We start from the raw sequence: 27,914 nt of genomic DNA, 5'->3' as shown, positions 1-27,914 counted from the left end.
CGAAGTCCAAAGTTCAGTAACTTGCCTAAGCACACAGATAAATATGAACCTTGGAGAATTTGCATCGCTCCAATGTAAACAGATAGGCGAGGGTCCCTTTATCAGCACTGACTCAGGACAGTTGTGGGGGGTCTGAAGCTGCTTTTTTTTCCTCTTGGGGAATTTTTTTTTGTGGGGGGGGGGGTTTTGCAAAGGCCGAACCTGCTGCCATTTCTATTCTGCTCCGACGGGTGACTTCAGAAACATGGTGTAGCAAACACCGGAATCTGCGTCGGGCACGTAAAAAAAACAAAACTCGGGCCTTAGGAGAAGCGGCCAGAACTAAAAGACCATGGTTTCAAAACTCACTCATCTTCAGGTGGAGCTGCTGGGGGCTCTCCTGGAATCTGGGCTGAGCAAGGAGACACTGATCAAAGCCCTGATGGAATCGGACCCCTACCCACAGCATGGCGACAGCCAGCAGCGGACTGCCAGCACGATCCAAGTTGAGAAGAGAGAGTCCTGCACAGAACTCACGGCTCTTGCCAATGGGATGGGGGAGTCCAGGATGTCCGAAGAGGAGACCTCTGACGATGGAGAAGACTTCACTCCGCCAATTATGAAGGAGCTGGAAAACCTAAGCCCAGAAGAGGCTGCACACCAGAAAGCCGTGGTGGAAAGACTATTACAGTAAGGGCATATCTCTCTCTCTCTCTCTCTCTCTCTCTCTCTCTCTCTCTCTCTCTCTCTCTCTCTCTCTCTCTCTCTCTGTGTGTGTGTGTGTGTGTGTGTGTGTGTGTGTGTTTGTGTGTGTGTGTGTGTCCCCTTTTATCCTCTACCTTCTCAAATCACCCTAACCCTTACATTAGTGCTAGCAGCCGATCTAAAGGCATAGAGATTCACGTTATAGCACAACTACTGGACAAGAACCCAGCTTCCCTGTCTGAGATCATTCTAAATAAAAGGTACAGTTAAAACCTAAAATTTCAGGCCCATGCCACCAGAGTGCCCCTAAAGTCCAATTCAGATAAGAAGGTACTTCTTTAGGTGAGGAATAACTTTGGAACACACTCATCTTTGGAACACATCTCTCTCTTTTTTTTTTATCCTGTCCGCCATTTCAGATGTTGCATGGGAGGTAGAAGAGTTAGCCTTGTAGAGCCCAGAATCATTTTTCTAAACCTGAGCAAGCAAGAAACTATCTTCGGGCAGTTGGGGTTGATGAGCATGGGGAACTATCCGCATACTTCTTTCTAAAGCAGAAGTGTTCAAAGATGTGAAATGAAGCGTCATAGAGTTGCCATCCTGAGACATGTTCCCCAAACACACAACACTCTTGCCCTCAGTATTGAATAACTCAGATAAGCCATCTTGTTGTTACTGGCAAAACAGACATGTTCAAAGTATGTGCTTCCAGCCTTGGACAAAGACAGGATTCCCTAGGAATTCATGCAAATGTTCCTAGCAGGAAAGTTGCGACCATTCTTTCCCATCTCCCTTACTTTCTTTCCCACTCTTGCTGATCATAATATATCCACAACCTACTTATAAATGAGCTCCATAGGGGGGGGGAGAGTAAAAACATTCTTTTAAAATTCTAGGCTGTTGTCGAATCTAATAATATTTATATGGGGCTGGGGGAGAATCTCTGTACGCAGGGAGGGGATTTACGTGAGTTCCTTTGGAAGGGCTCCTCGGGGAAAATATGAACGCAAAAACAGCCCCTTCTGTTACTGATAGGGACAGCTTGTGAAGACCACAGCTCTGATTTTGGAAGCAAATGGAAGGCGGGTCAGTGGGGAATCTGTGGGATAGCTCATTCGGTAGAGCATGAGACTCTTAATCTCAGGGTCATGGGTTCGAGCTCTACGTTGGACAAAAAGATTCCTGCATTCAGGGGATCCCCTGTGGTACCTTCCAACTCTATGATTTATGACAACGTTGTGTTCTTTTTGGGGGGGGCAGGCCACAGAGCAAAATCCCACCCAAAACTGACGAAAGCTAAGCAAGTTCCCAACTGAGTCACAATAATTAGCTATACTGCTTTTGCTTCTGAGCCCAGTGTCACAAGCTCTTCTTACCTGTGAGTGGAAGGAAAAAGGCCTCAAGACTCCAAAAGTCCTTTTCTTCCACCATTGTTCCTTCTTGTCTTGTAGTTTCTTTCTTTCTCCCATTTTTAACCGCATCCACCCCCTCAAATCATCTTTCTTTGCTCATTTCCCCTTTTCGGGGTCGATCTTTAAAGTTCCCCGGCTCCCAAATGACCCCTTGCATCACCCCACCTTTCCCCTCCACCTCTCCCAGAGTCTGTGTTGAGATCTAGGGTCAGTTTGATTTCCAAAGCCTCAGGACTGAGCTGGTTACTAATTATCCAGTGGCTTTATTATTTCTCTTTTGTCTTATAAATTTATAAACGAAAAGGCTCAGATAAGCTTTTTGATCATTAACTTTTGGTGATTTGTCAGGTGTCTCCTCTCAGAGGAAGCCAAAGGAGTCAGGAGAACACCTGTTCTCCTCTCCTCTTTTGTGATGGACATCCATGAAAAGGTGAAAGAGGGGGAGGATCATGCTATTAGGATTTGGAAAGGAGCATTGCAGGTGGGTTCACACTGGGCTCTCAAGTGATGGCAAGTTTAAAATTCCTCCGATGCTTAGTGGGCTGTCGTAAAGGCAATTCAACTAATTCATGAAAAATGGATTGCAACTACGAGGACACAACATTTCATATGGCATATTTGAGCATTCAAAGCACTTCACAGGCATTATCTCAGTAATCCTTCCAGCAACCCTATTAGGTAGGTCAGTACTACTACTATTCACACGCATTAGCTCCAGCAGAATATAAGAACACAACAAAACGTCAAACATTAAAAACTTCCCAATACAGAGCTGCCTTCAGATGTCTTCTAAAAGTTGTGTAGTTCTTAATCTCTTTGACATCTGATGGGAGGGCATTCCACAGGGAGGGCACTACCAACCAGAAGGCCCTCTGCCTGGTTCCTTGTAACTTCACTTCTTGCAGTGAAGGAACCACCAGAAGACCCTCAGAGGTAGACCTCAGACCTCAGCTTATTGATGGGGGTGGAGACACTCCTACTAGGTAGGCCAGTAGCATTACTATTCTCATATGCAAAGGATCAAGGCTAAGGGAGTGGCTTGTCTAAGGGGCCTCCCACACGTCCTTTAAATTTTGGGTGAAGCTGAGGCTCCAATAATTTGGCCACCTCATGAGAAGAGAAGACTCCCAGGAAAAGACCCTGATGTTGGGAAAGATTGAGGGCACAAGGATAAGGGGACGACAGAGGACGAGATGGTTGGACAGTGTTCTCGAAGCTACCAGCATGAGTTTGACCAAACTGTGGGAGGCAGTGCAAGACAGGAGTGCCTGGCGTGCTCTGGTCCATGGGGTCACAAAGAGTCGGACACGACTAAACGACTAAACAACAACAACAAAAATTTATGATGGGATTGGGGCAGTTATACCGATCCTGCTTTTAATACTATTTGTGCCTGCAAAGGTTTTAGGCACAGCTGTCAAGTTCTCCCTTTTTTTAAGGGAAATTCCCTTATGCTAAATAGGCTTCCTCGCGAGAAAAGAGAAAACTTGACAGCTATGGTTTTAGGGTGGGCATGCTGATTCATTTCTATTCAGTGGATCTCCAGTAATGTCCTGGTAATATCCTATAACCTTTTATACCACAAACGTCCTGGGTAGGAGAGGAAGGGTGTTGCACTATAGTGCTAGAGTGCCCCTCTGGAAAGCAATAAAGCAGCAGCAACACAAGGGAAGCAGAGTAGAACAACCAATAAACTGGAATGGTTTAGTGTGGATGGTCCAGTATAAATCCATCACTGGTGCACTGTTATTGCATCAGCGCCATGTTGCAGAACACACACACACACACACACCAGTCTGGACAGACCCTCTGCCCACTGATGTGAAATCTGAACCAGAGATGAACCAGTTCACACTTGTAGCCACTCCACCAGGTTTAGACAACCAGCTCTTAGTTCTACCTTTATCTGCTTGGTGCATTTTAATGAGAGGCAGTGTGATGAATTGGTGAGAGCAGCCTCCACGAATTTGGTGCCACCCAGCTGTTTTGCACTGCAACGTATCTACATGGCTGTGTTATGCTGGAGTTGATGGGAGTTATAAAAACCAAAACATCTGGAAGGAACCAGGTTAAGAACATAAGATGAGCCTGTTGGTTCAAGCAAATATCTCATCTAGTCAAGCATCCTGCCCTCACAGTAGCCAACCGAGTGCTCCTACGGGAAACCCTCAAAGCAGGACTCAAGCACAAAAGCACAACCGCCTTCGTCCGTTTCCAGCAGCTGGTATTCAGAAACATTACTGCCTCTGAGTGTGAAAGCAGAGCTAGTAGCCATCAACAGCCTTCTCCTCCATGAATTTGTCTAATCCTCTCTTGGTGTCATCCGAGTTGGTGGCCATCACTGCCTTCTGTGGGAGTTTAACTATGTGCTGTGGGAAGATTTGGGGAAACTGAGTTAGAGAGGCAGAGTAGACCTGCGTTCAAATCCTCACTCAGTGACAAAGCTCACTTGGTGACCTTGGGCCTGTCACCAACCTTCAGCCTGGTCTATCTCAGAGGGTTCTTGTGAAGATGAAGTGGAGAGGAAAGGGGCTATGAACTCTGCCTTGAGCTCCTATTTTAGGAGAGAGTGGTGTGGTACTCAGAACCTGCTTGTGGGCTTCCCGCTAGGGGCATCTGATTGGCCACTGTGAGAACAGGATGCAGGACTAGATGAACCACTCTTCTGATCCAGCAGGCTCTTCCTATCTTTAAGATGTATACAACAGCTTTTGGAGGATGCATCCAAAATGCTATGGGACTAAGGGTGGTAATAGTTGAGGGTGGCTGCCTCCTCGTTGCCCTTCTAGTGGCAGGTGAATACTCTTTTGTCCCAACTGGATTTTAGGAACTGACTATTTTTAATAGGTTAGAGTGGCTGCCCCCTTTTTTGTCCTTTTACTCAAAAGTGAAGCGTTTGTTGTTCCAACTGGCTTTTAGGAACTGACTGCTTTTAACAAATAGCTGGCACCATGCAGTTTTTATTGTAATTATCTGTGTATATATATATAAATATATTTTTATATATACAGTGGTACCTCAGTTTAAGTACACAATTGGTTCCGGAAGTCTGTACTTAACCTGAAGCGAACTTTCCCATCGAAAGTAATGGAAAGTGGATTAATCCTTTCCAGACAGGTCCGCGGAGTACAGTACTTAAACTGAAAATACTCAAACCGAGGCGTACTTAAACCGAGGTATGACTGTAGATTTAATTCTAACAATGTTTAATTTTTAATTGTTTTTTTTTCTATGTTTTTAGTTGTTATTATTTTTATCTGTAAGCTGCCTCTAGTCCCTGCCAGAGTAAAAGGCAGAGTATAAATAAATTAATCGTTAAGTTCAAGCCAACAGGGAATTCTGCTGTGCAAAGCGCATTAAGTTAACAAGGATAAGGCAAGAACATAGCAATGCCCCAGAGGTCTTTCCAAGGTTCTGCTTATGATAGCATTCAAAATCTGCCACTTGAGGTGGCTGCCTCATTTTGCACTATGTGTCTCAAGCCTGATCAATCATGCCAAGTATGATGTTTTAAGTTCACGATCCAGTTCTATCCCAAACTTGGGTCTGTAACATTAGCAGGCCAACCTCTGAGTTGCTTCATAGAAATTTCATGTTCTATAGCTAACTACCTTGTGCTTCCCACAGGTCAGGAAGAGAGCAAACACATGCTCAGCCATGCCAGACAATTAGTTCATTCAATCCTCTGAAGCAGTTTGGACTTTGGCTGTAGCAAATGTCCTGATAACGCCAAAAGTACCTAGGCAGGTTTTACAGCTGAGTTAACTCCCCTCACCAGGCCTTCCCCCACCCTGTGGAGAGGGTGGAGTTTTTCTCCCCATAAAGGAAAGGGACAGAAGAATAACTGGTATCAGGCATAGCCTCATTTAGGAACCAGCTGCCTTATACTGAGTCAGGACTTATCAGTCCATCAAGCTTAGTGTTATTGACACTAACCGGCAGCTGCTCTCTGGGGTTTCGGGCAAGTGACATGCCCAACCTAGCCTGGAGATGCTGTCAGGGATTAAACCTGGGACCTTTGGATGCAATACAGTTGCTTTACCCCTGAGACACAGCCCTTCCCCTGAACAAGTTGTTGCCATTGCATTCACAAAGAGCACCAGGACCATAGCTGCCAAGTTATCCCTTTTTTTAAGGGAAATTCCATTATGCTGAATAGGCTTCCTCGCGAGAAAAGGGAAAACTTGGCAGCTATGACCAGGACGTGTTTGGAACAATCCTAACAACATCAGAAAAGCTTGCTGGATCAGGCTAATGGCCAGCATCCTCTTCTCACAGTGGCCAGCCAGATGCCCCATAGGGAAACCTACAAGCAGGATTTGAGCACAAGATCCCTCTCGCCTCCTGTGGTTTCTAGCAACTGGTAATCAAAAACATTGCTACCTCTAACTGTGGCGGCAGAGCACAGCTATAGTAGCCATCCATAGGCCCTGTCCTCCACAATAGTTTTTGTACTGATACAGCACAGAAAGGAATGAGGGCAGCATTTCCATTGGAAGAGTCGAGTATTCTGACAAGTGAAGCTAAGAATGTAATTTAAACATCAGTGGGGAAACTGATATAGCCCTCTTAAGTGCTGTAAATCTGCTACGGCAGTGGGGGGTTTTCCCCAAAGAGTGCCCTTGTATAGAAATATTAAAAGCTGATCAAGGATTCCTCTCTGGTTGGCCAAACCAATGTGATGCTCGCCAGATGGGGCTGATGGGAGCTGGGCTCAAAAAACATCTGGAAGGCACCCTGTTGGCTACCTCCCCTCCTCTTGGGAGAGTATCAGTAAGGGCAGACAAACTTCCTAGGAAGCATGTTTTGCTCATCACTACCAATCTTACCCTACAATGTGCAGCCTCAGCTCTGCACTGGTAATTGCTGGTAGACTAGCGCTGAACAGAATCCCAAAAGCCTGAAAATCTCTGTGCTACAGAGAACAATCATTTTCTGTTGCTTCTCAATGCCATTATTACTTTGTTCAAATTACAGAAGCAGAGAATTAAAATTGGGTGTTTAACATCACTTTTTAAAATATGTTAGGATTGTGTTTTTTTCTAAGAGGAAAATGTGAAGCTATTATTTCCTTGAAGAGCAAACTGAAAATTGTGTGTGTGTGTGTGTGTGTGTGTGTGTGTGTGAGAGAGAGAGAGAGAGAGAGAGAGAGAGAGAGAGAGAGAGAGAGAGAGAGAGAGAGAGAGAGAGAGAGAATTTTAAAATTACAATATTTGGGAAGGCAGGAGTAGGAACGTGGATCGTATTTTCTAATGCAGTGGAGGAGAATGCATGCTAGTTTTAAAAAATTTAGATTCTGTTTTGCTGCGAATGGCAAAAGCTGTTGGGGCTCTGGGCTCAAATTGCAACATCATATTTGTTGTGTCACACAGTACACAGGCCAGCCTAAAGGCCAAATTCAACAGGGGGTGGGGGGGATGTTGCCACGAGGAACAGTTCTTACCTTTTTTCCTCCTCTGTCCTTTCCAAGTCCAATTTATTCAATGAAATCAACAAAGATGCAGGCTTCAGGGTTCAAAGACCAGGGATGGTGTGAACAGCAGTGGTGATATTGAGTCCAGGGCTTGGTCCGAAGCAGGAATCCCAAATTACTTTTCAAAGGGATCAAAGGTCTTCTTTCTTGTACCAAGAATGGGTCTCAGAAACCCAGCTCAACATTGTTCAAGGAAGTGGCATGGAATAATGGGGTGGGGAGGCAGCGTAGAGAATGAATAGCAAGAAGGCAGATGTTGGAAAGCGGGCAAGTTAAACCAAAATTTAAAAAAGGAAAATAACATTTAAGCGAAAGGCTCATTACGACTGGAACATCGAGGCATTCCCCCCCATGAATGTTGCTTCCCCGGTTCTCCGGATTGGGTTTTCTTTTAATGCTAACAACTTGATATTTACTTTCCATTTAAATTTGAGATGCTGCTATAAATTATCAACCAGGCTCTTGTTCCCTTTGAGTTTATAACTAACTACCTGGGTTACTTATTGTTCAGGTAACAAAAGGGAGGTGAGAAGCCCTTAAAAAAAGTGACCTCAGAAACCCAGCAAAAAGGGAAGCTTGAACTGGCGCTGGCAAAAGGGTCAGAGAGGGATAATATGGGGCACCAGGCCTAGCGGGTGGGAAGCAGCCTGCGAGACAGTGAACATTGAACAGGACCACTTTGAACTGCGCTATGAAAGAACGAGCCAGTTCATGCTTCGATCATTTGAAAGAAGCTCAGGATTTCCCTTAACTCCATGGTGTGTTGTTTTTTTTAAGTGTTCCGCTGCTTTTTGAGAAACTTCCTCCACAAAGCAGCTTCACAATCTCCACTAAAAAACCCCCAACTCCACCGAACAACAAAATATAAAAATGCAAAATACAGGAGCACAATAAAACAGCAATATGGAGTGGAGCACAGGAATACAATACAAAACTACAGTATTCAATTCTTTATTATGGTCAATGACCAGTATTCATAGAATACAAAATGTAGAGCATGAGTGGGGGAGGGGTGCTCTGATGCTCGAATCCTGCTTAAGGGAGTGCATCTTGCTGGCCACTTTGAGACCAGGACTATAGACCCTTTGGCCTGATCCAGGAATAGGATAGGAATGAGATTAAGGTATGGAGAAAGGGCGGATGGGTGCCATAATGTTCTAAAGAGGTTCACTCAACAATCTCCATGTTGTGCCTACAACTTAATAGCTACAGTGGTACCTTGGTTCTCAATCTTAATCTGTTCCGGAAGTCCGTTCCAAAACCAGGGCGTTCCAAAACCAATGCGTGCTTTCCCATGGAAATCAATGCAAAATCGAATTAATCCATTCCAGACTTTTAAAAAGAACCCCTGAAACAGCAACTTGACATGAATTTTACTATCTAACAAGACAATTGATCCTAAAATGAAAGCAATAATCAATGTAAAGGTAAAGGTAAAGGGATCCTTGACCATTAGGTCCAGTCATGACCGACTCTGGGGTTGCGCGCTCATCTCGCATTATTGGCCGAGGGAGCCGGCGTATAGCTTCCAGGTCATGTGGCCAGCATGACTAAGCCGCTTCTGGCAAACCAGAGCAGCACATGGAAATGCTGTTTACCTTCCCGCTGTAGCGGTTCCTATTTATCTACTTGCATTTTGACGTGCTTTCAAACTGCTAGGTTGGCAGGAGCTGGGACCAAGCAACGTAAGCTCACCCCGTCACAGGGATTCGAACCGCCAACCTTCTGATCAGCAAGCCCTAGGCTCAGTGGTTTAACCACAGCGCCACCTGGGTCCCTAATAATCAATGTACTGTACTATAAAATAAATAAGATTGTATTGTACATGATAAAAAATAAAATTAATTCTTTTTCTTACCAGCACTGATGATAGTCATTTGTTTAGATGGGGGGCTTTTGTCCATTTCTGCAGTCACACAATCAATCAATCAGTAGCTGCTGAACTGGGTTCCACACAGTCACAAAAACAAATTAACCGAAAAAGCCTCAACAACAAAAACGCAAAACAAATAGCAAAAACAAAAGTGCCAAACTTAATCCATTCCGGAAGTCCATTTGACTTATGAAATGTTCAAAAACCAAGGCTTCTGATTGGTGCAGGTGGCCCGGAAACAATAGCCGACAGCCACATCGGACGTTTGGCTTCCAAAAAAGTTTAAAAACCGGAACACTTACTTCCGGGTTTTCGGTGTTTGAGAACCAAGGCGTTTGAGAACCAAGGTACCACGGTATATAATAATAATATTACTATTACAATTAATTTATTAACCACCTTCTAAACTACCATCTCAGGGCCTTTTACACATAAGATAATGAAAAACACTTTATAAACACAAAAACGACAAATAAATTTAAAACAAGACTAAAACCTTAACAAGTAGACACTCATGGTAAAGATAAATTTATTCAGCTGGGACAGCCTGCTGCACAGAGGAGACTGAACAGCATCTACTACCATAGCTGTCAAGTTCTCCCTTTTTTAAAGGGAAATTCCCTTATGCTGAATAGGCTTCCTTGTGAGAAAAGGGAAAACTTGACAGCTATGACTACTAGTGTTGACCCAAAATCTACTACTGTACCAGAAATGTCATTGGTTGATTCTCCTTGCTTCTCAGGACTCACAGGGAGAAAGGACACGAAAGGTCATCTACTGTAGACCAACCCTCTGTAACCCTCTTTCATGTAGAGTGTGCTTTCTGTTCCTTCCAGAGAGGATCCCTGGAGGGTAGCCAAGATGGTGAAATCCTACCTACAACAGCACAATATTCCCCAGCGGGAGGTGGTAGACACCACAGGCTTGAATCAATCCCACCTCTCCCAGCATCTCAACAAGGGTACACCTATGAAAACTCAGAAGAGGGCTGCCCTCTACACCTGGTACGTCCGCAAGCAGCGAGAGGTGGCTCAGCGTAAGTACAGCAACCAGCAGCTCTTCCCTAGCCCCAAAGCACATACCAGAGCAAGGCCATTTTCTACCTGCTCAAGAGCAGCAGAGCCGGTCAGCCCAACATTTGCAAGGGATTCTGGGCCAAGGTCCAACACTTGTGTGCCATGATGCATGCTGAATTTCCATGTCTGCAAAATGTTGCTCCTGTTAGTTGGACGAAACATGGCTGGCAAGCAGCTTCAAATGTGCTGCGAGAAATAAATGAATTCAGTGACTGAAAGTTGCTGCCCGGGGTGTGCCTAGGGGTTGGCCAGTTTGGCCCCTGTCAAGGGTGCAGGCCCAGGGGCCACAAAAACCGTGCCTCTCCACTCCTGCTTGGAGTGACTAGGAGCCCGCCAGCCTACTCCACCGTTGCCCTGGATGGCCAGGCAAGGAGGGTAGGCTCCTCTGGTTTTCAACATGGTGCTATATCAACAGTTAAACACCGCAATATATTGATATATCACCATGTCTGAAATAAGGAGGGAGAGGCATTGGCTGGCTGGGCATTTTCCCCCACATTGTGATTTCTGCAAAGTGCGCACACACACACACACACACACATCATGATTTGCGATATATTGCCAGGTCAAAAATTGCTAAACCATTATCACGATATGGACTTCAAACTAGTTCTGGATGATATATACCTATCACCCAGCCCTACTACCAAGGGTGCAAGGGATGGGGAGGCACTGATACAGGTCCTTGCCAAGGGCACAAGGGAGCCTCTGGTTGCTCAGAACCCAAAGGACCCGCTCCGAAGTCTCTCTCTGTTTGATGAGGCTGCCTGTTGCATATCTGGATGAATGATCTGGCCCTGGGGAGCATCCTTCAACCCAGCCTTAGAAGGTACGCAGGGAGCAGCAACTTCCTGTAGGGTGGGATTCTGTCTTTGGGGATGCTAAAAATAGTATGAACCAGGAAATGACCTAGCCCAGGCATCCCTAAACTTCAACCCTCCAGATGTTTTGGACTACAATTCCCATCTTCCCTGACCACTGGTCCTGCTAGCTAGGGATCATGGGAGCTGTAGGCCAAAACATCTGGAGGGCCGCAGTTTGGGGATGCCTGACCTAGCCAGACAATGAGATGGGTTTTTTTTCTACCCTTAACACATACTTTTATATCTATGTTTCTATGCAGTGCTTTTTTTTCCTGGGTGTACGCAGGGGTACACATACCTTAAACATTTTGTGAATCTTTGTATACTTTTGTCCATTTACTGTATTTATTTGCCCCTGATTTGAACTATAAAATGGTGATTTTCCTGAGTCAAAATGAGAGTAGGCCTACCCCTAAACATTTTTAGAAAATGTTCTAGTGACTCCATTTCCCCCCCCCTCCCACCTAGGTGTCATCCCTGCCGCCAACTCAATCAACTTTCTGTAATTCCATTGAGTTGCTTTTTAGACGCCTTTGTTTAGTTTGCCCCCCTTTGCCCCCTCCCATCTGGTTTCTTCAAGAAATGGACAGTATTATTATTATTGTTATTAATAATAATTATTATTATTATCAGCCTTCAACCTAAGGTCACATAACAATTTAAAATACAACATTAAAAACTGTTTAAAACAATTTAGAACCACAAGGATATGGTGGGTCAGGTGCTAAAGTCCTGGACAAAGAGATGTGTTTGACCCCCCCCCCCAAAAAAAAGAAGAAGGAGGGAGTTCTACAACATAAGGGCTGCCCCAGAGATGGTTGCACCCCACCCTTTCTGTGGTTCCAGAATTCACCCACGCTGGCCAGGGCATTATGGTAGAAGATGCGATGGGAGAGGACCTGCCAACGAAGAAAGGCAGACGCAATCGCTTCAAGTGGGGCCCAGCTTCACAGCAAATCCTCTTCCAAGCCTATGAGAGGCAGAAGAATCCCAGCAAGGAGGAACGGGAAGCCTTAGTGGAGGAGTGCAACAGGTGAATGGAGGAAGGTCCCTCTTTTAAGAACATAAGAACACCAGAAGACGCTGCTGGATCAGGCCACTGGCCCATCTAGCCCAGCATCCTGTTCTCCTAGACGAAAAAACTCATGCAGTACATAGCACTTATCCACATTTACCTTTTGCCCTGCTGTTTCCAGGCACAAATTCCTTGTGCTTAAAAGTTCCTTGTCCGAGCATGGGTTTGTTTGTTTGTTTGTTTGTTTGTTTTGCCCCAGAGTTTTCCCTGCAAAAAGCCCACATTTTAGCGCTCCATTGGAGAAAAAGTCAATTCTGGTTTTTCACAGATTGCTGTTTGCTCTGATTGAGCTTTAAAGAGTGGGTTTTCGCAGGGCAAGCACCAGAGCGGAAAGGAAGGCGCTTGGACACGGAGCTTTAAGGTGCGGACTGTGCCTGGAAAGGGCTGGTGAAAGGTGAGGTTGGATAAACTCATAGTTAAACTATGGGGATTGCGCCCTCTAAAGGCAGTGATGGCCACCAACTTTGATGGCTTTAAAAGAGGATTGGACAGATTAATGCAATGATAACCCTATCAAGGGCTACAAGCCACAGTGGCCATGCCCTGCCTCCATAGTCGGAGGCAGTGATGTTTCTGAATACCAGTTGCTGGAAACCACAGGAGAGAGTGCTCTTGTGCTCAAATCCTGCTTGCGGGTTTCCCACAGGCATCTGGTTGGCCACCGTGAGAACAGGATCCTGGACTGAATGGGCCACTGACCTGATCCAGCAGGCTCTTACTTATGTTACACAAAGTAGGGGGTGGGAAGAAATGGGTGGAGGAAGTAAATTATTGGTTTTGGCTGAGCTGGGGCTAATAATTCCTTTCTCATTCTGCCCCCAGTTTAACTATTTCACCCCAAATGAGACCTACCGTAAACATATAATCAGATATGAGGTCTAGATGAATATCAGGACTAAAAATGCAAAAGTACAGAGAGATCTGAGCCAACTATGGTTAGACTATAATTAATGCAGAGGAGGCGCCAAAAGTAATTACAGTGGTACCTCTACTTACGAATTTAATGCGTTCCGAACGCACATTCGTAAGTCAAAAAAAATTGTAAGTTGAATCCCATAGAAAAAAATCGTAAGTCGAAGCAACCCTATCTAAAAATTTGTAAGTAGAAAAAATCCTATCTAAACAGCATCCAAGATGGCGGACGGAGCTCCATTCATAAGTAGAAACATTCGTAAGTCGAGTCATTCGTAAGTAGAGGTACCACTGTACTTGAAAGCGCCTCTACAGTCAGGGACGATGGGATACTTTTGCACCCTATACTGGGATCTTATGAAATGCTTCATAGCTCAGGGGCTGTCAGCCGTGTGCTCCTCACACCTTTAAAATACACCCAAAGCACATTTTTTCCTCCTCAAATAATTCTGGGCACAGTAGTTCACCCTTCACCAAGTTACAATTCGAAGCAAGAACTCTTAACAAACTACAGGGCTCAGAATCCTTTGAGAAAGGGGGGGGGAGTAGCTGAAATATCGCCCCAGATTTCATTCCAGGCCCGTCCTAGCCATAGAGGCTAGTGGCGCAGAGAACCACGGCGCCAGGCGCTGGAGGGCGCTGAAAGGGCGCCAAGTGAGCGCAGGGTTCCGGCGATCTGGCCAGGACTGCGCTTCACTAGCTGAGAGGCTGCGCCGCGTCTCTCTCCTTCTCCGAGGACTCCGCGCTGCGCCTCCTTCTCGTTTCCCCAGCGCTGGGTTCTGCTCAGTCGAGCTTTGCCACCAGCGTGCACACAGCGCCCAAGCAGCTCTTGCTGGTCCCGCGGTGCGCGCGCTGGTGGCGAAGCTTGACTGAGCGGAACCCAGCGCTGGGGAAACGAGAAGGAGGCGCAGTGCAGAGTCCTCGGAGGTGGCCTCCCGCTGCTGCCGCGGTCCGCTTGGCACTCCCGGGCCCTTGGAGAGACTCTGGAAGGGGGCGTTGGATGGGCTTAAGACGGCCCTGTTTCATTCCATGATTTTCTGGGGAAGCGGGAACAGACTTATTTTCCGAACATGAAAAGTTCACTAGATTCTGCTAGGTTTCTGGAAGTGGCCTTTACGTCAAGTGAAGGGTCGCATTAAAGGAGAAAACTCTCAGGGAAGAAAACATCGGGAAAACGGAACAAAACGCATTCCCACAGGAGGCAGCGGTGGCCTCCAATAGGCATGGCTTTAAAAGCGGATTAGACAGATTCATGGAGGAGATTCATTGTGAGAAGAGGATGATGGACTCAATGGGCCACTGGTCTGGTCCAGCAGAGCTCTCCTTACAGTATGTTCTTCATGCAGCTCAGATCTCTTTGGAAATGGTGCAACAGACACACCACTCCTTTGATTTGAAGGGGTTCCCTTTGGAGAAATGGCTTCGCCTTAACACAACCCCCGTCCCCAACCTGACAAATCCATGGCCTTTCTCGGTAGGGCAGAGTGCATCCAGCGCGGTGTGTCCCCTTCCCAGGCCCAGGGTCTGGGCTCGAACCTGGTGACTGAGGTGAGAGTTTACAACTGGTTTGCCAACCGCCGGAAGGAGGAGGCTTTCCGGCACAAGCTCGCCATGGATAGCTACAGTGGGCCGCAGCCCGGATCTGTGCCCACCTTGGGCTCTTCCTCGCTCCAGTCATCAACGCCCCTCTCACCAAGCAAGGTCCACGGTGAGTGTCAGGCATTGTTTATTTATTTTAAATCTCTCCCCACCCACACAGCTCTTAGACTTCAGCCAAAATGACTCCCAGAGTAGCTTACAGATCAATCCCCATCACCACCTCCGAGTTCCTGCCCTCCAGTTTAGAATCTAAAGGACACAGCCCAAAAGGAAAGAGCAAGGAGCAGGGAGGGAGGATGGGGGGAAAGCAAAGTCCGGGACAAGTTGTTACAAGTTACAATTCACACAATGGCCAGTTGCAATGGAAGCATTTCAGATTATTATTATTATTATTATTATTATTATTATTATTACTCCGTCCATCTGGCTGGGTTTCCCTAGCCACTCTGGGCAGCTTGCAACAAAATATAAAAAATACAATAAAGCATCAAACATTAAAAACTTCCCTAAACAGGGCTGCCTTCAGGTGTCTTTAAAAGTCAGATAGTTGACATCTGATGGGAGGGCGTTCCACAGGGCAGGCACCACTACCAAGACGGCCCTCTGCCTGGTTGCCTGTAACCTGGCAGTGAGGGAACCGCGAGAAGGCCCTCGGAGCTGGACCTCAGTGTCCGGGCTGAGTGATGGGGGTGGAGACGCTCCTTCAGGTATAGACCATGACATGTGGTCTCTCAGCAGAACCAGTAGAGGAAGAAATTAATGATTTAAATAAACTGCCTCACTCTGCCTAAGGGTAGGGCCGGCCCTGTCTGAGATCAGAGCTAAACGTCCTCAACTTAAGCACAAATTACTAAGAATTATCTCTCCCCCATTTCTTTTGTTTGTTTGTAGAACAATCCCCTTTGCAGCAGCAGCAACAGCAGCAGCAGCAACAACAACAACTCTCCTTTTCCGACTCCGGCATGAGGTACAACCAGCAGCCCGTCAGTGAGACAGATTCCTCAGACGGCAACCAGCACGGGGGAAACAATTCCATTGTGACCACCCAGACTATCTTGCACCATGCTTCTTCCCCTGGCCTGTGCTCAGTTAGTTCTGCAGGAGAGGCAAAGCTGGTGAGTCAAGCACTGCCTGGGCTCGTTGGCACCACCTAGTGTTGGGCTCCCTGCCTTGCGCCCTATCAGTCCCAAAGGGGAACTAGCCTCCACTGTATGGTTGGGAGCCATTTTGTTGCTGCTCTTGTCGAACAACTGGGGAGCAGAAATCCTTGCAGATCTCCTGAAAGTCATCCATAAATCTGCCAGTGGTTCTACTTTCTGCCAAGCTTGTCAATAAGTGCATTTAATATCACACCACTTCTAAGCTACCCCAAATGTATATCCCACAATCCTGCAATTCTCCTCAAAAAGCATGTTTATACTCTTCCCTGTTTCTCCTGTGCACAGATCTCCGCTCCGGGGGGCTCTCTCCCCCCAGTTAGCACCCTGACAGCCCTGCACAGCCTAGAGCAGAACCACACCCTGAGCCAGCAAACCCAGAACCTCATCATGGCATCACTCCCAGGTGTCATGGCAATTGGGCCGGGAGACACGTCTTCGCTCACACCAGCCTTCACCAACACAGGGGCCTCCACGCTGGTCATCGGTAAGTGAGGGAAGGCATGCCATTTGCACACAGTAGCAAACAGCTTTCTAGTCCTCATTGTGCAGCAAGACCTACTGAAGTAAAGCTGCAGAACAGTGCCAGGATGCTTCAAGACGACAAGCACTGGTTCTCGCTTTCCACCGCTGCAGATTTCCTGCAAAAAAAAAGGGAGACTTTGCTCCCTGGCTGGCTGGAACTAGCTGGTGTTTTTTTGGAGAGAGAAAAAAGTGAACCACTGAAAATGCTCTATTCTGTCTTCCAGGCTTGGCCTCCACCCAGCCCCAGAGTGTCCCAGTGATCAACAACATGGGCAGCAGCCTCACCACCCTGCAACCAGTCCAGTTCTCCCAGCAGCTGCACCCATCGTACCAGCAGCCAATCATGCAACAGGTCCAGGGCCATCTCAACCAGAGCCCTTTCATGGCCACCATGGCCCAGATCCAGGCACCTCATGGTAGGTTGGGGAGCCAGCAAGGCAGGGAGGGAGGCTCCCCGGAATTGTGGGCCAAGGACTCACGGCCAGCCTTGTTCAACTCGTTGCAGATGCTTTGGATTCCATGTCCCATCATATCCAGCTAGTCAGCACAGCTGTGTTCTCATCATACAGCTGTGTTGGGTGGGGCTGATGGGACTTGTAGTCCAAAGCACTTGCAGGACATCAGGTTGCGGGTGGTGGGGAGGCTGGAGTGGAATGTTCCTGCTGCAAGATGCGGTGGTTTAGAGAAAAGGCACATGAACCTACCCTTGGCTACTAGACTTGGCAGCTAAACTGAGCCTCCTTGGGCAGTGGCAGTCTGCCTCCGAATATCAGATGCTGCAGTGTTTGGATGGAAGGAAATGGAGAGGCTCCTATAAGCCACACAGAGGAAGATCAGGCTGCCCATTTAAAAAGGAATACATGGATTGTGAGGAAAGTGTAGCTAATTGCCCCCGCCTTGTTTTATTATTATTTTTCCTTACATTTAATCCCACCTTTCCTCCAAGGAGCACAATGTGGCGTACGCAGTTCTCTTCTTCGTTCATCCTCACAACAATCCTGTGAGGTAGGTTAGGCTGAGTGTTGGTGACTGGCCTAAGGTTACCCAGTGAGCTTCATGGGTGAGTGGGGATTTGAATCCAGCTCTCCCAGGTCCTAGTCTGTTACTCTAACCGCAACACCACACTTCTTCCACCCTTCTTCCACCTCCTCTTAACCCCCACGCCTTTGTACAGCCATCTTGAAAGCGTTCCCTTCCTTCCCCTGGTCGCCTTCTAAAATAACACCCTCCTCCTTTTTCTGTCAGCCCCAGGAGGACAACCTCGGAAGAAGCTGTGGTGGTGGTAGAGAGAGGGAACCTACCCTGCAGGGTTGTTGTTCAGGATGAAACGAGAAGGGCTCCCTTACTAAGAGCATTGAGCTTTTTTGGACAAAGGAGAGCAGGGTACAACGGATGTTTAAAAAGTAAACAAGGGATAATGGTCACCCTACAGATGCTTGGACGCCAGAGTTAACTCCATGGTTCCCTTCTCCCTCAAGAGTCCCCCATACAACCTCTGTTCTTATGCCTTTTTGGTCCCCTAGCTCTCTACGGCCACAAACCAGAGATGGCTCAGTACGCCCACACTGGGCTGCTGCCGCAGACCATGCTGATCACAGACACAGCCAACCTCAGCGCCTTGGCCAGCCTGACGCCAACCAAGCAGGTAAGATGGGCTGATGGGGAAGCCGGGAAAGAAGGTACCTGGGAAAACACTGAAATCCGTTTAAAAACCTCCAAGGAAGGATAGTCCACCACCTTCTGAGGCAGTCTGCTTCACTGCTGAACAGCGCTTACCATCAGAAAATTCTTCCTAATATATAGCCAAAATCTCCTTGTCATTTGAATCCATCAGTTCAGCCATCCATCGTGCACTTGCACTACCCTCTGGAGCAGCAGAAAGCAAGCTTGCTCCATCTCTCATGCGACAGACATTTGGCTATCCTATCACCTCTCAATTTTCTCCAGGCTAAACATACCCAGTTCCCTTAACTGGTTCTTCATAAGGCTCGGTTTCCAGACCCTTGATCATCTTGGTTGCCCTTCTCTGCACACTTTCCAGCTTGTTGATATTCTTCTATTCAATCAAGATGATGATGATGATGATGATGATGATAATAATAAATCTGAAATTTCCAGTTTCCAGATTTCTTAATGTGTTGTTAATCTCTCCCTCCCACATTTTACAGGTGTTCACATCAGACTCTGAGGCACACACAGAGTCTGGGATCCACACGCCCCCCGTGCAGGCTTCCACCATACACTTACAGAACCAGGATGCCACCATCCAGCACCTCCAGCCCAGCCATCGACTCACCTCTAGCCCTGCTGGTAAGTGGGGGTGGGGAGCCCTGCTTTGAAGAATGCGGCAACTGAAGCTCCTGCCAACATTGAGGGCTTTCCATTCTTTGGTGGAACAGGGGGATTTCATAAACATTGTACCCTCAAGACAGTAACATGCAGTTTTTATCGGTTAGTGTTGGGCCAGCCCATGTGGACTATGACCCCCATCCGCCCAATCAGTATGACCATTCATCCGGGATGATGGGAGTTGTAGTCTACTTCTGGTTGGCTATCCCTGGAGTTTGCCCAAGCCGTCCTCCCTCAATCTGATGCCTGTCCAGATGTTTTGGACTGCAACTACCATCAGCCCCAGCCACCACATCTGTGCTGTGGGAATACAGAGAACCACCTTATAGGTTGGCCCATTGAGCTCAGTATTGCCTACACTGACTCGCAGCTGCTCTCTCTTCAGCTCCAGTATCATATAGTTGCACTGGCCTGGGCCAATGGGAGTTGGGGAAGGTTGAACTAAGCACTGCAACCCTAAAATGCTTGGGAGGGAGGGGTGTGTGTGTGCATGTGTGTCTATTCCCTTTTGCGGGTGTAGGAAGTGAAGGAAGGGCTGTAGCTCAGTGTCAGAGTGCCTGCATTGCCTGCAGATGAGACGATTCAATCCCCAGTATCTTCCAGTAGGGCTTGGAGCAACCCCTACTGGTTCAATCCCCAGTATCTTCCAGTAGGGCTTGGGGCAACCCCTACGTGAAATAGGTTGCTGCCTGTAGTGTTGACCCTGCTAAACTAGATGGACCAATGGTCCATCGCAGTGTAAACCAGCCTATGTCCCTAAGGAACTGAGTGATAATCTCCCCCTGCGTACACTCACATGTGCTTATGGGTGTTTCCCCCTCCCCTCTTCTCCTTTCCTTCCAAACAGTCTCCTCCAGTAGCCTGGTGCTCTACCAGAGCTCCGACTCCTCCAACAGCCACAGCCACCTGCTGCCGTCCACTCATGGTGTGATAGAGACTTTTATATCCACCCAGATGGCCTCTTCCACTCAGTAGCCTGATGACCACCCAAGGACCCAAAGTGCAGAGAAGCCTCATTCGAAGCTGCCGCCACCTGCTGATGTCTGCCTGCCTGCCTGCCTAGAATGGAGGGGGCAGCCAGCTTGGGGGGCTTTTTTTCTCCTCCAGGACGTTGTGCACACACACACACACACCCTTGTTCCACACCCCAAAACCCTGCTCAAGAGGTGAAAATATGCACACAAGGAACGGAACGGACTCCCTTCGAAGGTGGTGGACTCTCCTTTGTTGGAAGTTGAATGGTCATCTGTCAGTGATTCTTTAGCCATGATTCCTAGGTTGAACTAGATTAGCCTTGGGGATCCCCTCAAACTCAACTGTTTTATGAATGCCAAGAGGAACTTTGTGTCTTTTCAAACAAGAGAGGAAAGGCTGGCTGGCCCATGCTCTTTGACTCTGCCTTCAGGACAGGACTGCAATAGAAGCTGTAGCCCAGCTTAGACCAGGCAAGAGCCAGCCAGCCCTACAGGCAGAAGCAAGGAGGGCTGGGCTCCAGCAGCAGCAAGAGACACATGTCCTATACATTTCAGCTGACGGGTTCAAGCTTCAGGCAGACCCTGTGCAGGTAGGCGCATCTTGGTGCAAAACGAGAAAGAAAATCATCCTCTTACTCTTTGCTCCTGCTGGTCATCAAGATTCAAGCTTGCCCTGTGTCAAGCAAATGCCCCTGAGGAGGAAACTCAGGAGCTCAGCCAGGCCACAAAGCCAACGGGTCAGAGCCAGAAACCCTATGAAGTCTCCTGCTCCTTGGCCTGAGAAACTAGGACTTTGCTCTTGGCAGCCACAGATCGCCTTACAGGAGCCACGTGTGACACCTTTGCAGGAAAAGGGAGGAAAAAGAGTGGCCCAGCTTCAGCTGTGATTTCTGCAATGTAGGGGGTTGGACTAGATGAACTTTTTCTAAAATAGTCTTTCATAGGAAGAACGTATGATACAGGAAGCATTTTCAGAAGCTCAATGTTGGGTGTGGCAAGAATTTGCATGGGGCAGCGGAAGTGCCTCTTACTTTTTTGTGATAGGTTAACATTTCAGCCACACACAGAAGTCCCTCCATCAGCCAGCCAATCAAGGGCCTTTAGTGCAGTTCAGAGACACATTCCAGCCAGGCAAAAACCACTTAAGGGCACTGAGCAAGGCCAGTAAGGAATGTGACCTGACAAGAATTATGAGGGCCAGAAAGAGGAGGTTGGAAGTCCGCTTTCCCCTGTCCCTGCTACTGAACAATGCATTCATACAGGCAAGCTGTGAAACCTAGAACATGCGGTTCAGGTGCAGAATCTGGTAATGCGTGCTGCATTCTAAGAACCTCACTTTGCTCTTACAAAACACGCAAACCAAGTTGCCAGTCCTCATGGTAGTTAGAAAACAACACCCAAAGCAAAGCCAAAGATTGTGTGAGCAAGGGCATTGTTGAAGCTTCCAATAGTCAAAGGAGCAGGTCTTCACACACATGGAAACCTCGACCTCCCCAGTTATCTCCACAGCAAGACCCCCTACACCCTAACCCAGTGTTTCTCAAACTTGAGTCCCCAGCTGTTGTTGGACTGTAGCTTCCATCATCCCTGACCACTGGTCCTGCTAGCTAGGGATGATGGGAGTTGTAGTCCAACAACAGCTGGGGACCTAAGTTTGAGAAATATTGCCTAACCCGAAGAACCCCTAGCCTCCTTTCCCCGCCTATACAGAACCCCTTTTGCGGCATTAACTGTTCAACACACCCTGATAAAGACATTTAAAATGCATAATTTGCACCAGAATCAGGAACCTCTTGCCACTGAGATGTTACTTTTTTAAGTACGGGATTTCAGTTCCTCCCCCCTCACCCCAGTATCTCTCATCGTTCCTTAGTTTGAAAAGAGAGAGAGCGCATCTGAATCCTTGGCCTAGCAAGAGAAGGAGAAGATCTGAAATGTGAGCACTCCTTCCTGTCCTAAATCATGCCAGCTGCAAAGTTGGCAGAATTCAGTTTTCCTCCCTGTATAATTTCTTGAGTGTGGGGATGGCACCCCTGGGGCTCTGTGATAATGACCGATTTCTCAAGTGCCATGCCAGAGTAGGTAAAGCCCTTTTTGGTGGCTAAAATGAAACCAAAATGTGCCACAGCTGAGAGGGTGGGGGAAGAAGTGAAATCAGTAGTATCCAAGCACTGCAAATGGGAGGGGAAAACAGCACCCAATGATACCCATCCAGTAACCCCCGGGACCTAGTTTAAACCATCACCCTGCTTATTTGGAGTCTCAATAAAACAAGCATCTCTGCCCAAAGTGTTTGCTGTCCCACGCAGTGCCAGAGGCCTCTTCCAGCCACCAATTGCCTGTTTGGCTCTATCTTGTAAATATATTTAAATTGTCAGTAAATCAAACAGAGGGTGGGGCAGGAATTGTTATGTATAAGACTTCTGTGTCATGCTGCCTGTTTATAAAGCTAAGCAAAGCTGTGGCTCAATGGACTTTTAATAGCTCCACCCCCTCCCCCCCCAAAAAAGTGCAAGTATAATCAAGGTCTGGTAAGATCCTTGCCCAGAGTTCCATTCCTAAGGAAAACAGAGGGGGAAAAATTTTTTTTGCCAGTTGCCAAGAGACCGAGAGGAGCCATATTTTAGCATTGCATTTTTTAATTTATTTTTTATTTTTAGCAATCCTGGTGGCCTCCAGATCTCCTTGGACTACATATCCCATGAGCCTCGGCCAGCACGGCCATATTATTTATTTATTTCCAGCACTTTTTCACCCCACTGTGTATAGCCAAAGCGGCTCTCAGAGAAGTTTACACGCAATCAAAACAAGACTGTCCCTACCTACCCTTAGGCTTACCATCTAAAAAAACAACACTCCAGGGAAAAGGTACAGTACAGGGAAGATAGGGTGATCTTTGCCTGGTGAAGCTAGCAATTCTGGGGTTCCATTTCCCCGCTGCCCCCGCCCCTGCCCCAAACAGCACCATAGAGGTGATCACTGGTTTGCTTCAGGAGAACACAAGAGTGTCTAAGACGCCTCTCCAATGATGTGCTCAAGCCAGGAAATTACAGTACCTGGCACAGCTGGGAAGGTGTGTGTGTGTCTGTGTCTGCTGCTATTAACTTCACGGCATTTGGGGCTGAAGACCAGCAGGAAACCACTTTAGTTCCACTTGAGGGAACCTGATGCCTGGGGAGAAGATCCTGGGAGAGGCTTTCACCATGTTTTCCTTGGCAATCCTCCTGCACTTTTAACTTCAGACAGGATGCAGAGATTCAGTAAGCAAAGGGGGCTGTCAGAACTCCCTCATGTGAGGTTTTTTATTTTAAAAAATTGTCTTTTGGTTTTGCCTGCTGTGCTGCAGCTACAATAGGAAGCTGATGTTTGAGATGGAAGAATCAGACGAAAAGGTTGATGCCTGTAACACTCATTGCCTCGATTGGTGCCCAACAACTACGCTGCTCGGAGGGGGCACTGCTGAGGGCACCTCATGTCCCAGAGGTGTCCTTCGTTTAGGTGGGATTTCTGCATTGCAGGGGGTTGGGCTAGATGACCCTTGGGGGTCTCTTCCAACTCTAAAATTCTATGATGCTACTAGAAATCAGGCTTCTAGTGTTGCTGCTTCAACCCTCCGGAATCAGTTCCCAGCCGAAATCAAGTGGAACGCCCATGAAGAGAAATTCTCTGTGTGGGGAACCTTTGGCCCTCCAGATGTTGCTGAACTACAGCTCCCATTATCCCTACTTGCCGGGCCTGATCGGCATTGTAGTTCAGCAACATCGGGAGGGCCAAAGGTTCTCCACACCTGACCCAAAACACCTGTGAGCCTCGTGACTTCCTCCCATCCCCTACATGGGTCCTTAAAACAGAATTTAAAACTACATATCAGTACATTCTCCACAATTTTCATTCAGAGAATCTCACAAAACAGTTACACAAACTGTTTGCATGTAAATTTTTAATGATGAAAATAAAATATTTCAGAAACAAACACCTATGAGCCACCCAGAAGATGCACACACCCTCAGAAAATAACCCTTCCAAGAGGCACAGGTGATATTTTTCCAAGTTCATTTCTATATTATCCAAGTTCATTTCTTTAATATTCATATTTATAGCCAACCCTCTCCACAAAGGCTCCGGGCGGAAAGTTACTTTTATCTCCTGCCAGCAAAGGGTTAAAGAACAGCAGCCTCTGGTTGGCTGTAGTTCCAGGAGAGAGAGTTTAAAAGGAGAGGCTTTGGAGGGAGAGAGTTGAGGGTTGTTGAGTGGGAGGTGGAGTCGAGTTGAGGAGGTGGGGTTGGAATTGAGGTTAGACAGGTTAGGAGTCAGGTTGAAATACAGTGTGAGGAGAGTTGGTTCCGGAGAAAACATCCACTCTGAGTGTACAGAGAAGGACTGAGTGCAGGGGCGTAGCCAGGATCAAAATTAGGAGGGGCAAGGGGCAAGGGGCGGGGCGAAGGCACGGGAGGGGAGGGGCCACAGTGGGGCAAGGAAAGCCATGGTCGTTCAGGGGCAAGGGGGCACCAGGATCAGCTCGAAATCGGGCTGCTCCGACCCCCTCCTCCCCCTCCGCGATCGGCAGGGGCGAGGGGGCGCCAGGATCAGCCCGAAATCGGGCTGCTCCGACCCCCTCCTCCCCCTCCACGATCGGCAGGGGCAAAGCGTTTGGCTGGCTTTCCCTCCACCCGCCCCACAGCCAGCGAGAAGGGAGATGTCCTCTAGCCAGCTGGCTGTGGGGCGGGCGGAGGGAAAGCCAGCCAAATGCTTTGCACGGCTCTGGGGCTTTCCCACAGCCAGCCAGGGAGAAGGGAGACGGCACCGGGCAGCGGGGCAGGCTGGCCAGCGGCCCTGCTTCTAGGGGGGGCAACTGCCCCCTCCTGCCCCCCCGCCTACGCCCATGACTGAGTGCGATGTCCTGCAGAAGTAATAGGACCGAACCTTGCTGGAAGAGACAGGAGAAGTATGAGCTGAAAAATATCAGCCTACTTGGGTCTCAAGCTAGTCTGGACTCTCTGGAGGGGAGAGACTCTTTTGAGGAAAGAAGAGACTCCCAAAACCCAGTGAAGGAAGGGGGGTGAACCCTTAAGACTGGATTTCCTCCATTCTGTCTCTGGCCCCCGTTGGATGCTGGCGCACACGGCGGACAGGCGAGGCTGTTTGGCGGACAATTCACCAAGGAAGGTCCTCAAGGGAGAAAACTCTGGAAGAGGGTCTGTCGGAAGAAATGAAAACAGGAGGCCATCGGTCCCTGTTCGGACGGCCATCGCTGCCCCCCACCGAATGAGTGGTGGTGACTTTCCCTAACCTGGCGGCCTCTAGAAGTTCTGGACTATAAGTCCCATCAGCCACAGCACCGAATTAGAAAATACTGTATACTATTGGTATATAAAGACCTTAAAACTTGAGACCAGTTTACCTACAAGATCCCTTTACCCCATTGAGACCCATTCAGCAGCTTCAACTGGAGGAACTAGGACAACTCATGCAACACGTTGGCGAAAAATATTCACACAATTATTACCAAAATGATATACATTGTTTATCGATCTTATTAGACAAAGATAAACCTTTTTTTAATAATAATCTTTTATTAATTTTTTCAAAAAAAATACACCAATACAAAACATTAGAAAACAAAATGGACCCAGGTGGTTAAACCACTGAGCCTAGGACTTGCTGATCAGAAGGTTGGCGGTTCGAATCCCTGTGACGGGGTGAGCTCCCGTTGCTCGGTCCCAGCTCCTGCCAACCTAGCAGTTCGAAAGCACGTCAAAATGCAAGTAGATAAATAGGAACCGCTATAGCGGGAAGGTAAACGGCGTTTCCATGTGCTGCTCTGGTTTGCCAGAAGCGGCTTTGTCATGCTGGCCACATGACCTGGAAGCTGTACGCCGGCTCCCTCGGCCAATAATGCGAGATGAGCGCGCAACCCCAGAGTCGGTCACGACTGGACCTAATGGTCAGGGGTCCCTTTACCCTTTACCTTTTAAACCTTTTTTTAAATAATAATCTTTTATTAAATTTTTCAAAAAAAATACACCAATACAAAACATTAGAAAACAAAATAGAAAACAGAAAAAGTCAAAAACGATAAAAAAACCAGATACATATAAAACATAAAATCTTATCTCACCTCACAGTGTATATTGGGACCTCCTCGGGTTCCCCTCCCTGTGGTTCTTAAATACATTTATTTTTAGCAAATTCTATATCAGTTTATTCACCTTATAAAAACTTCTTTTCTTCCTCTAAAATATCAAGTTCACATATTCCACAGTTTATTTACAACTTAATTTCTAATATGTTACTTTAGCATATTTTTTTAAATACAATTTAAAATCTTTCCATTCTTCTTCCATCACTTCCTCTCCCTGGTTGCGGATTCTTCCGGTCATCTCAGCCAGTTCCATAAACTCCATCATCTTCATCTGCCAATCATCAATCGTTGGTAATGTTTGTAGCTTCCAGTTCTTGGCAATCAAAAGTCTTGCTGCTGTCGTAGTGTACATAAAAAAAGATACATTCTTCTTTGGAATCTCCTTTCCTACAATGCCCACTAGGAATGCTTCTGGTTTCTTAACAAATGTGCTTTTCAACACTTTCTTGAGTTCATTGTAAATCTTATTCCAGAAGTCATTCACTAGTGAATAGACAAAGATAAACCTAACACAATGCCACAGAACTAAAATGAACTTATAAATTCTGGTTTCAATAGGTTTTTCCAAGTGCTTGGCTCACTTTTTTGTTTTCTTAGTTTTGTTTTCTTCTTTAACCCTAACCCTGACCCTGACCCTGACCATTTCCCCTGTAGTATAAGGGGGCAGAAAGTCTGCTAATGGTCAAAGGCTGAAATGACTGGGGGGGGGAATTAAAATTGAGATCTTATGGGCCTTGACCATTTTCCTGTACATAAGGGGCAGAGAATTTAGTCTGCTCATGGCTGAAAAGACCAGGAATATATTTGGAATTTATGAACCACCCAGACTGGCCATTTTGTTCCACTAATGGCCAGAGGGGGGGGAGTAATAACCCACATTTTGAACAGAGACCCCAAATGTACCCCAAATATCCTGTAGATAAAGGAGGCATGTAGCTCCCAATTTTGTTTGTCTGGGGTGCAGATAGCTCTGTTTAATACAGGAAACATGATCCATTAGTGCTGAGGCTTTAGTAGAAATCTAATGTGACCAACTCTGTATTATTGACTTTTTGTGAAAACTTGAGTTACTGGATTCTTGTATGAGTGTTGAAGTTCTTATCTCTGTACAGTTCAAGACTTACAAGCCTGCTTCCTAAGAAGCAAGAAACAGAAAAGGCACATGTATCAGAAATGCCTTAGGATATCAAAACTGGGAAAGTGTGGGTTTAAAGAAAATAAAATAAAAATTGGCTGAACAGGAGTTATGCCCTTGAGAAATCTGATTTTTTAAAAAACTACCCCTTACTTTTCCCTTCCTTTATTCAAATGGTAATTTAGCCAAGAGGTGCACTACTTTAAATGGTATAATAGATTTGCTGGATCATGAACTCTGTACATGCACAGAGGTTATACTAGTTTTAAAAGAAAGAAAGAAAGAAAGAAAGAAAGAAAGAAAGAAAGAAAGAAAGAAGGTTTAAACCAAGAGCTGACAGAGCTATGTCCAGCATGGGAAAATCTATTCAAAACCTAAATCTTTGCCCCAGGGGGCAAAGGTAAAGGTAAAGGTAAAGGGACCCCTGACCATTAGGTCCAGTCGTGACCGACTCTGGGGTTGTGGTGCTCATCTAGCATTATTGGCCGACAGAGCCGGCGTACAGCTTCCAGGTCATGTGGCCAGCATGACAAAGCCACTTCTGGCGAACCAGAGCAGCACACGGAAACGCCGTTTACCTTCCTGCTTGGAGCGGGACCTATTCATCTACTTGCACTTTGAGGTACTTTCGAACTGCTAGGTTGGCAGGAGCTGGGACCAAGCAA

At 47.0% G+C, this 27,914-nt stretch overlaps 2 protein-coding genes across 4 annotated transcripts in view; one reads left to right on the top strand and one right to left on the bottom strand.

The window, feature by feature from the left end:
- The window catches only part of SPPL3 (signal peptide peptidase like 3), a 62,578-nt gene extending 54,630 nt beyond the window's left edge, over positions 1-7,948 (bottom strand). The window contains exons 1-2 of one of the 3 annotated variants that reach the window (XM_060269344.1): positions 7,540-7,948; positions 2,061-4,465 (exon numbers count right to left, since the gene is read on the bottom strand). The gene's annotated coding sequence lies outside the window, so the exon portion shown is untranslated. Of the gene's footprint in view, positions 1-2,060; positions 6,663-7,539 lie in introns of those variants that run through there. The other 2 variants (XM_035099420.2, XM_060269345.1) reach the window with 2 other exon arrangements.
- Positions 37-24,208, top strand: HNF1A (HNF1 homeobox A). The gene is made up of 10 exons (XM_035099417.2): positions 37-669; positions 10,279-10,478; positions 12,228-12,414; positions 14,847-15,076; positions 15,859-16,082; positions 16,413-16,611; positions 16,874-17,065; positions 18,173-18,294; positions 18,818-18,959; positions 19,846-24,208. Exons 1-10 carry the CDS (start codon positions 332-334, stop codon positions 19,971-19,973), a joined length of 1,962 nt encoding a protein of 653 aa, XP_034955308.1. The 5' UTR covers positions 37-331; the 3' UTR covers positions 19,974-24,208.
- Positions 24,209-27,914: the final 3,706 nt, after the last annotated feature.

The sequence above is a fragment of the Zootoca vivipara genome, chromosome 17, assembly GCF_963506605.1.
Source record: "Zootoca vivipara chromosome 17, rZooViv1.1, whole genome shotgun sequence".
Taxonomy (NCBI): Eukaryota; Metazoa; Chordata; class Lepidosauria; order Squamata; family Lacertidae; genus Zootoca; species Zootoca vivipara.
This window is presented reverse-complemented; position numbering and strand designations above follow the sequence as displayed.

Bases quoted from the DNA above. Each gene is read 5' to 3' on its own strand.
- HNF1A (XM_035099417.2), top strand. From the start codon at position 332: ATGGTTTCAAAACTCACTCATCTTCAGGTGGAGCTGCTGGGGGCTCTC. The intron at 670-10,278 runs GTAAGGGCATAT...TGTTCCTTCCAG, and splicing joins GTGGTGGAAAGACTATTACA to AGAGGATCCCTGGAGGGTAG. The intron at 10,479-12,227 runs GTAAGTACAGCA...CTGTGGTTCCAG, and splicing joins GCAGCGAGAGGTGGCTCAGC to AATTCACCCACGCTGGCCAG.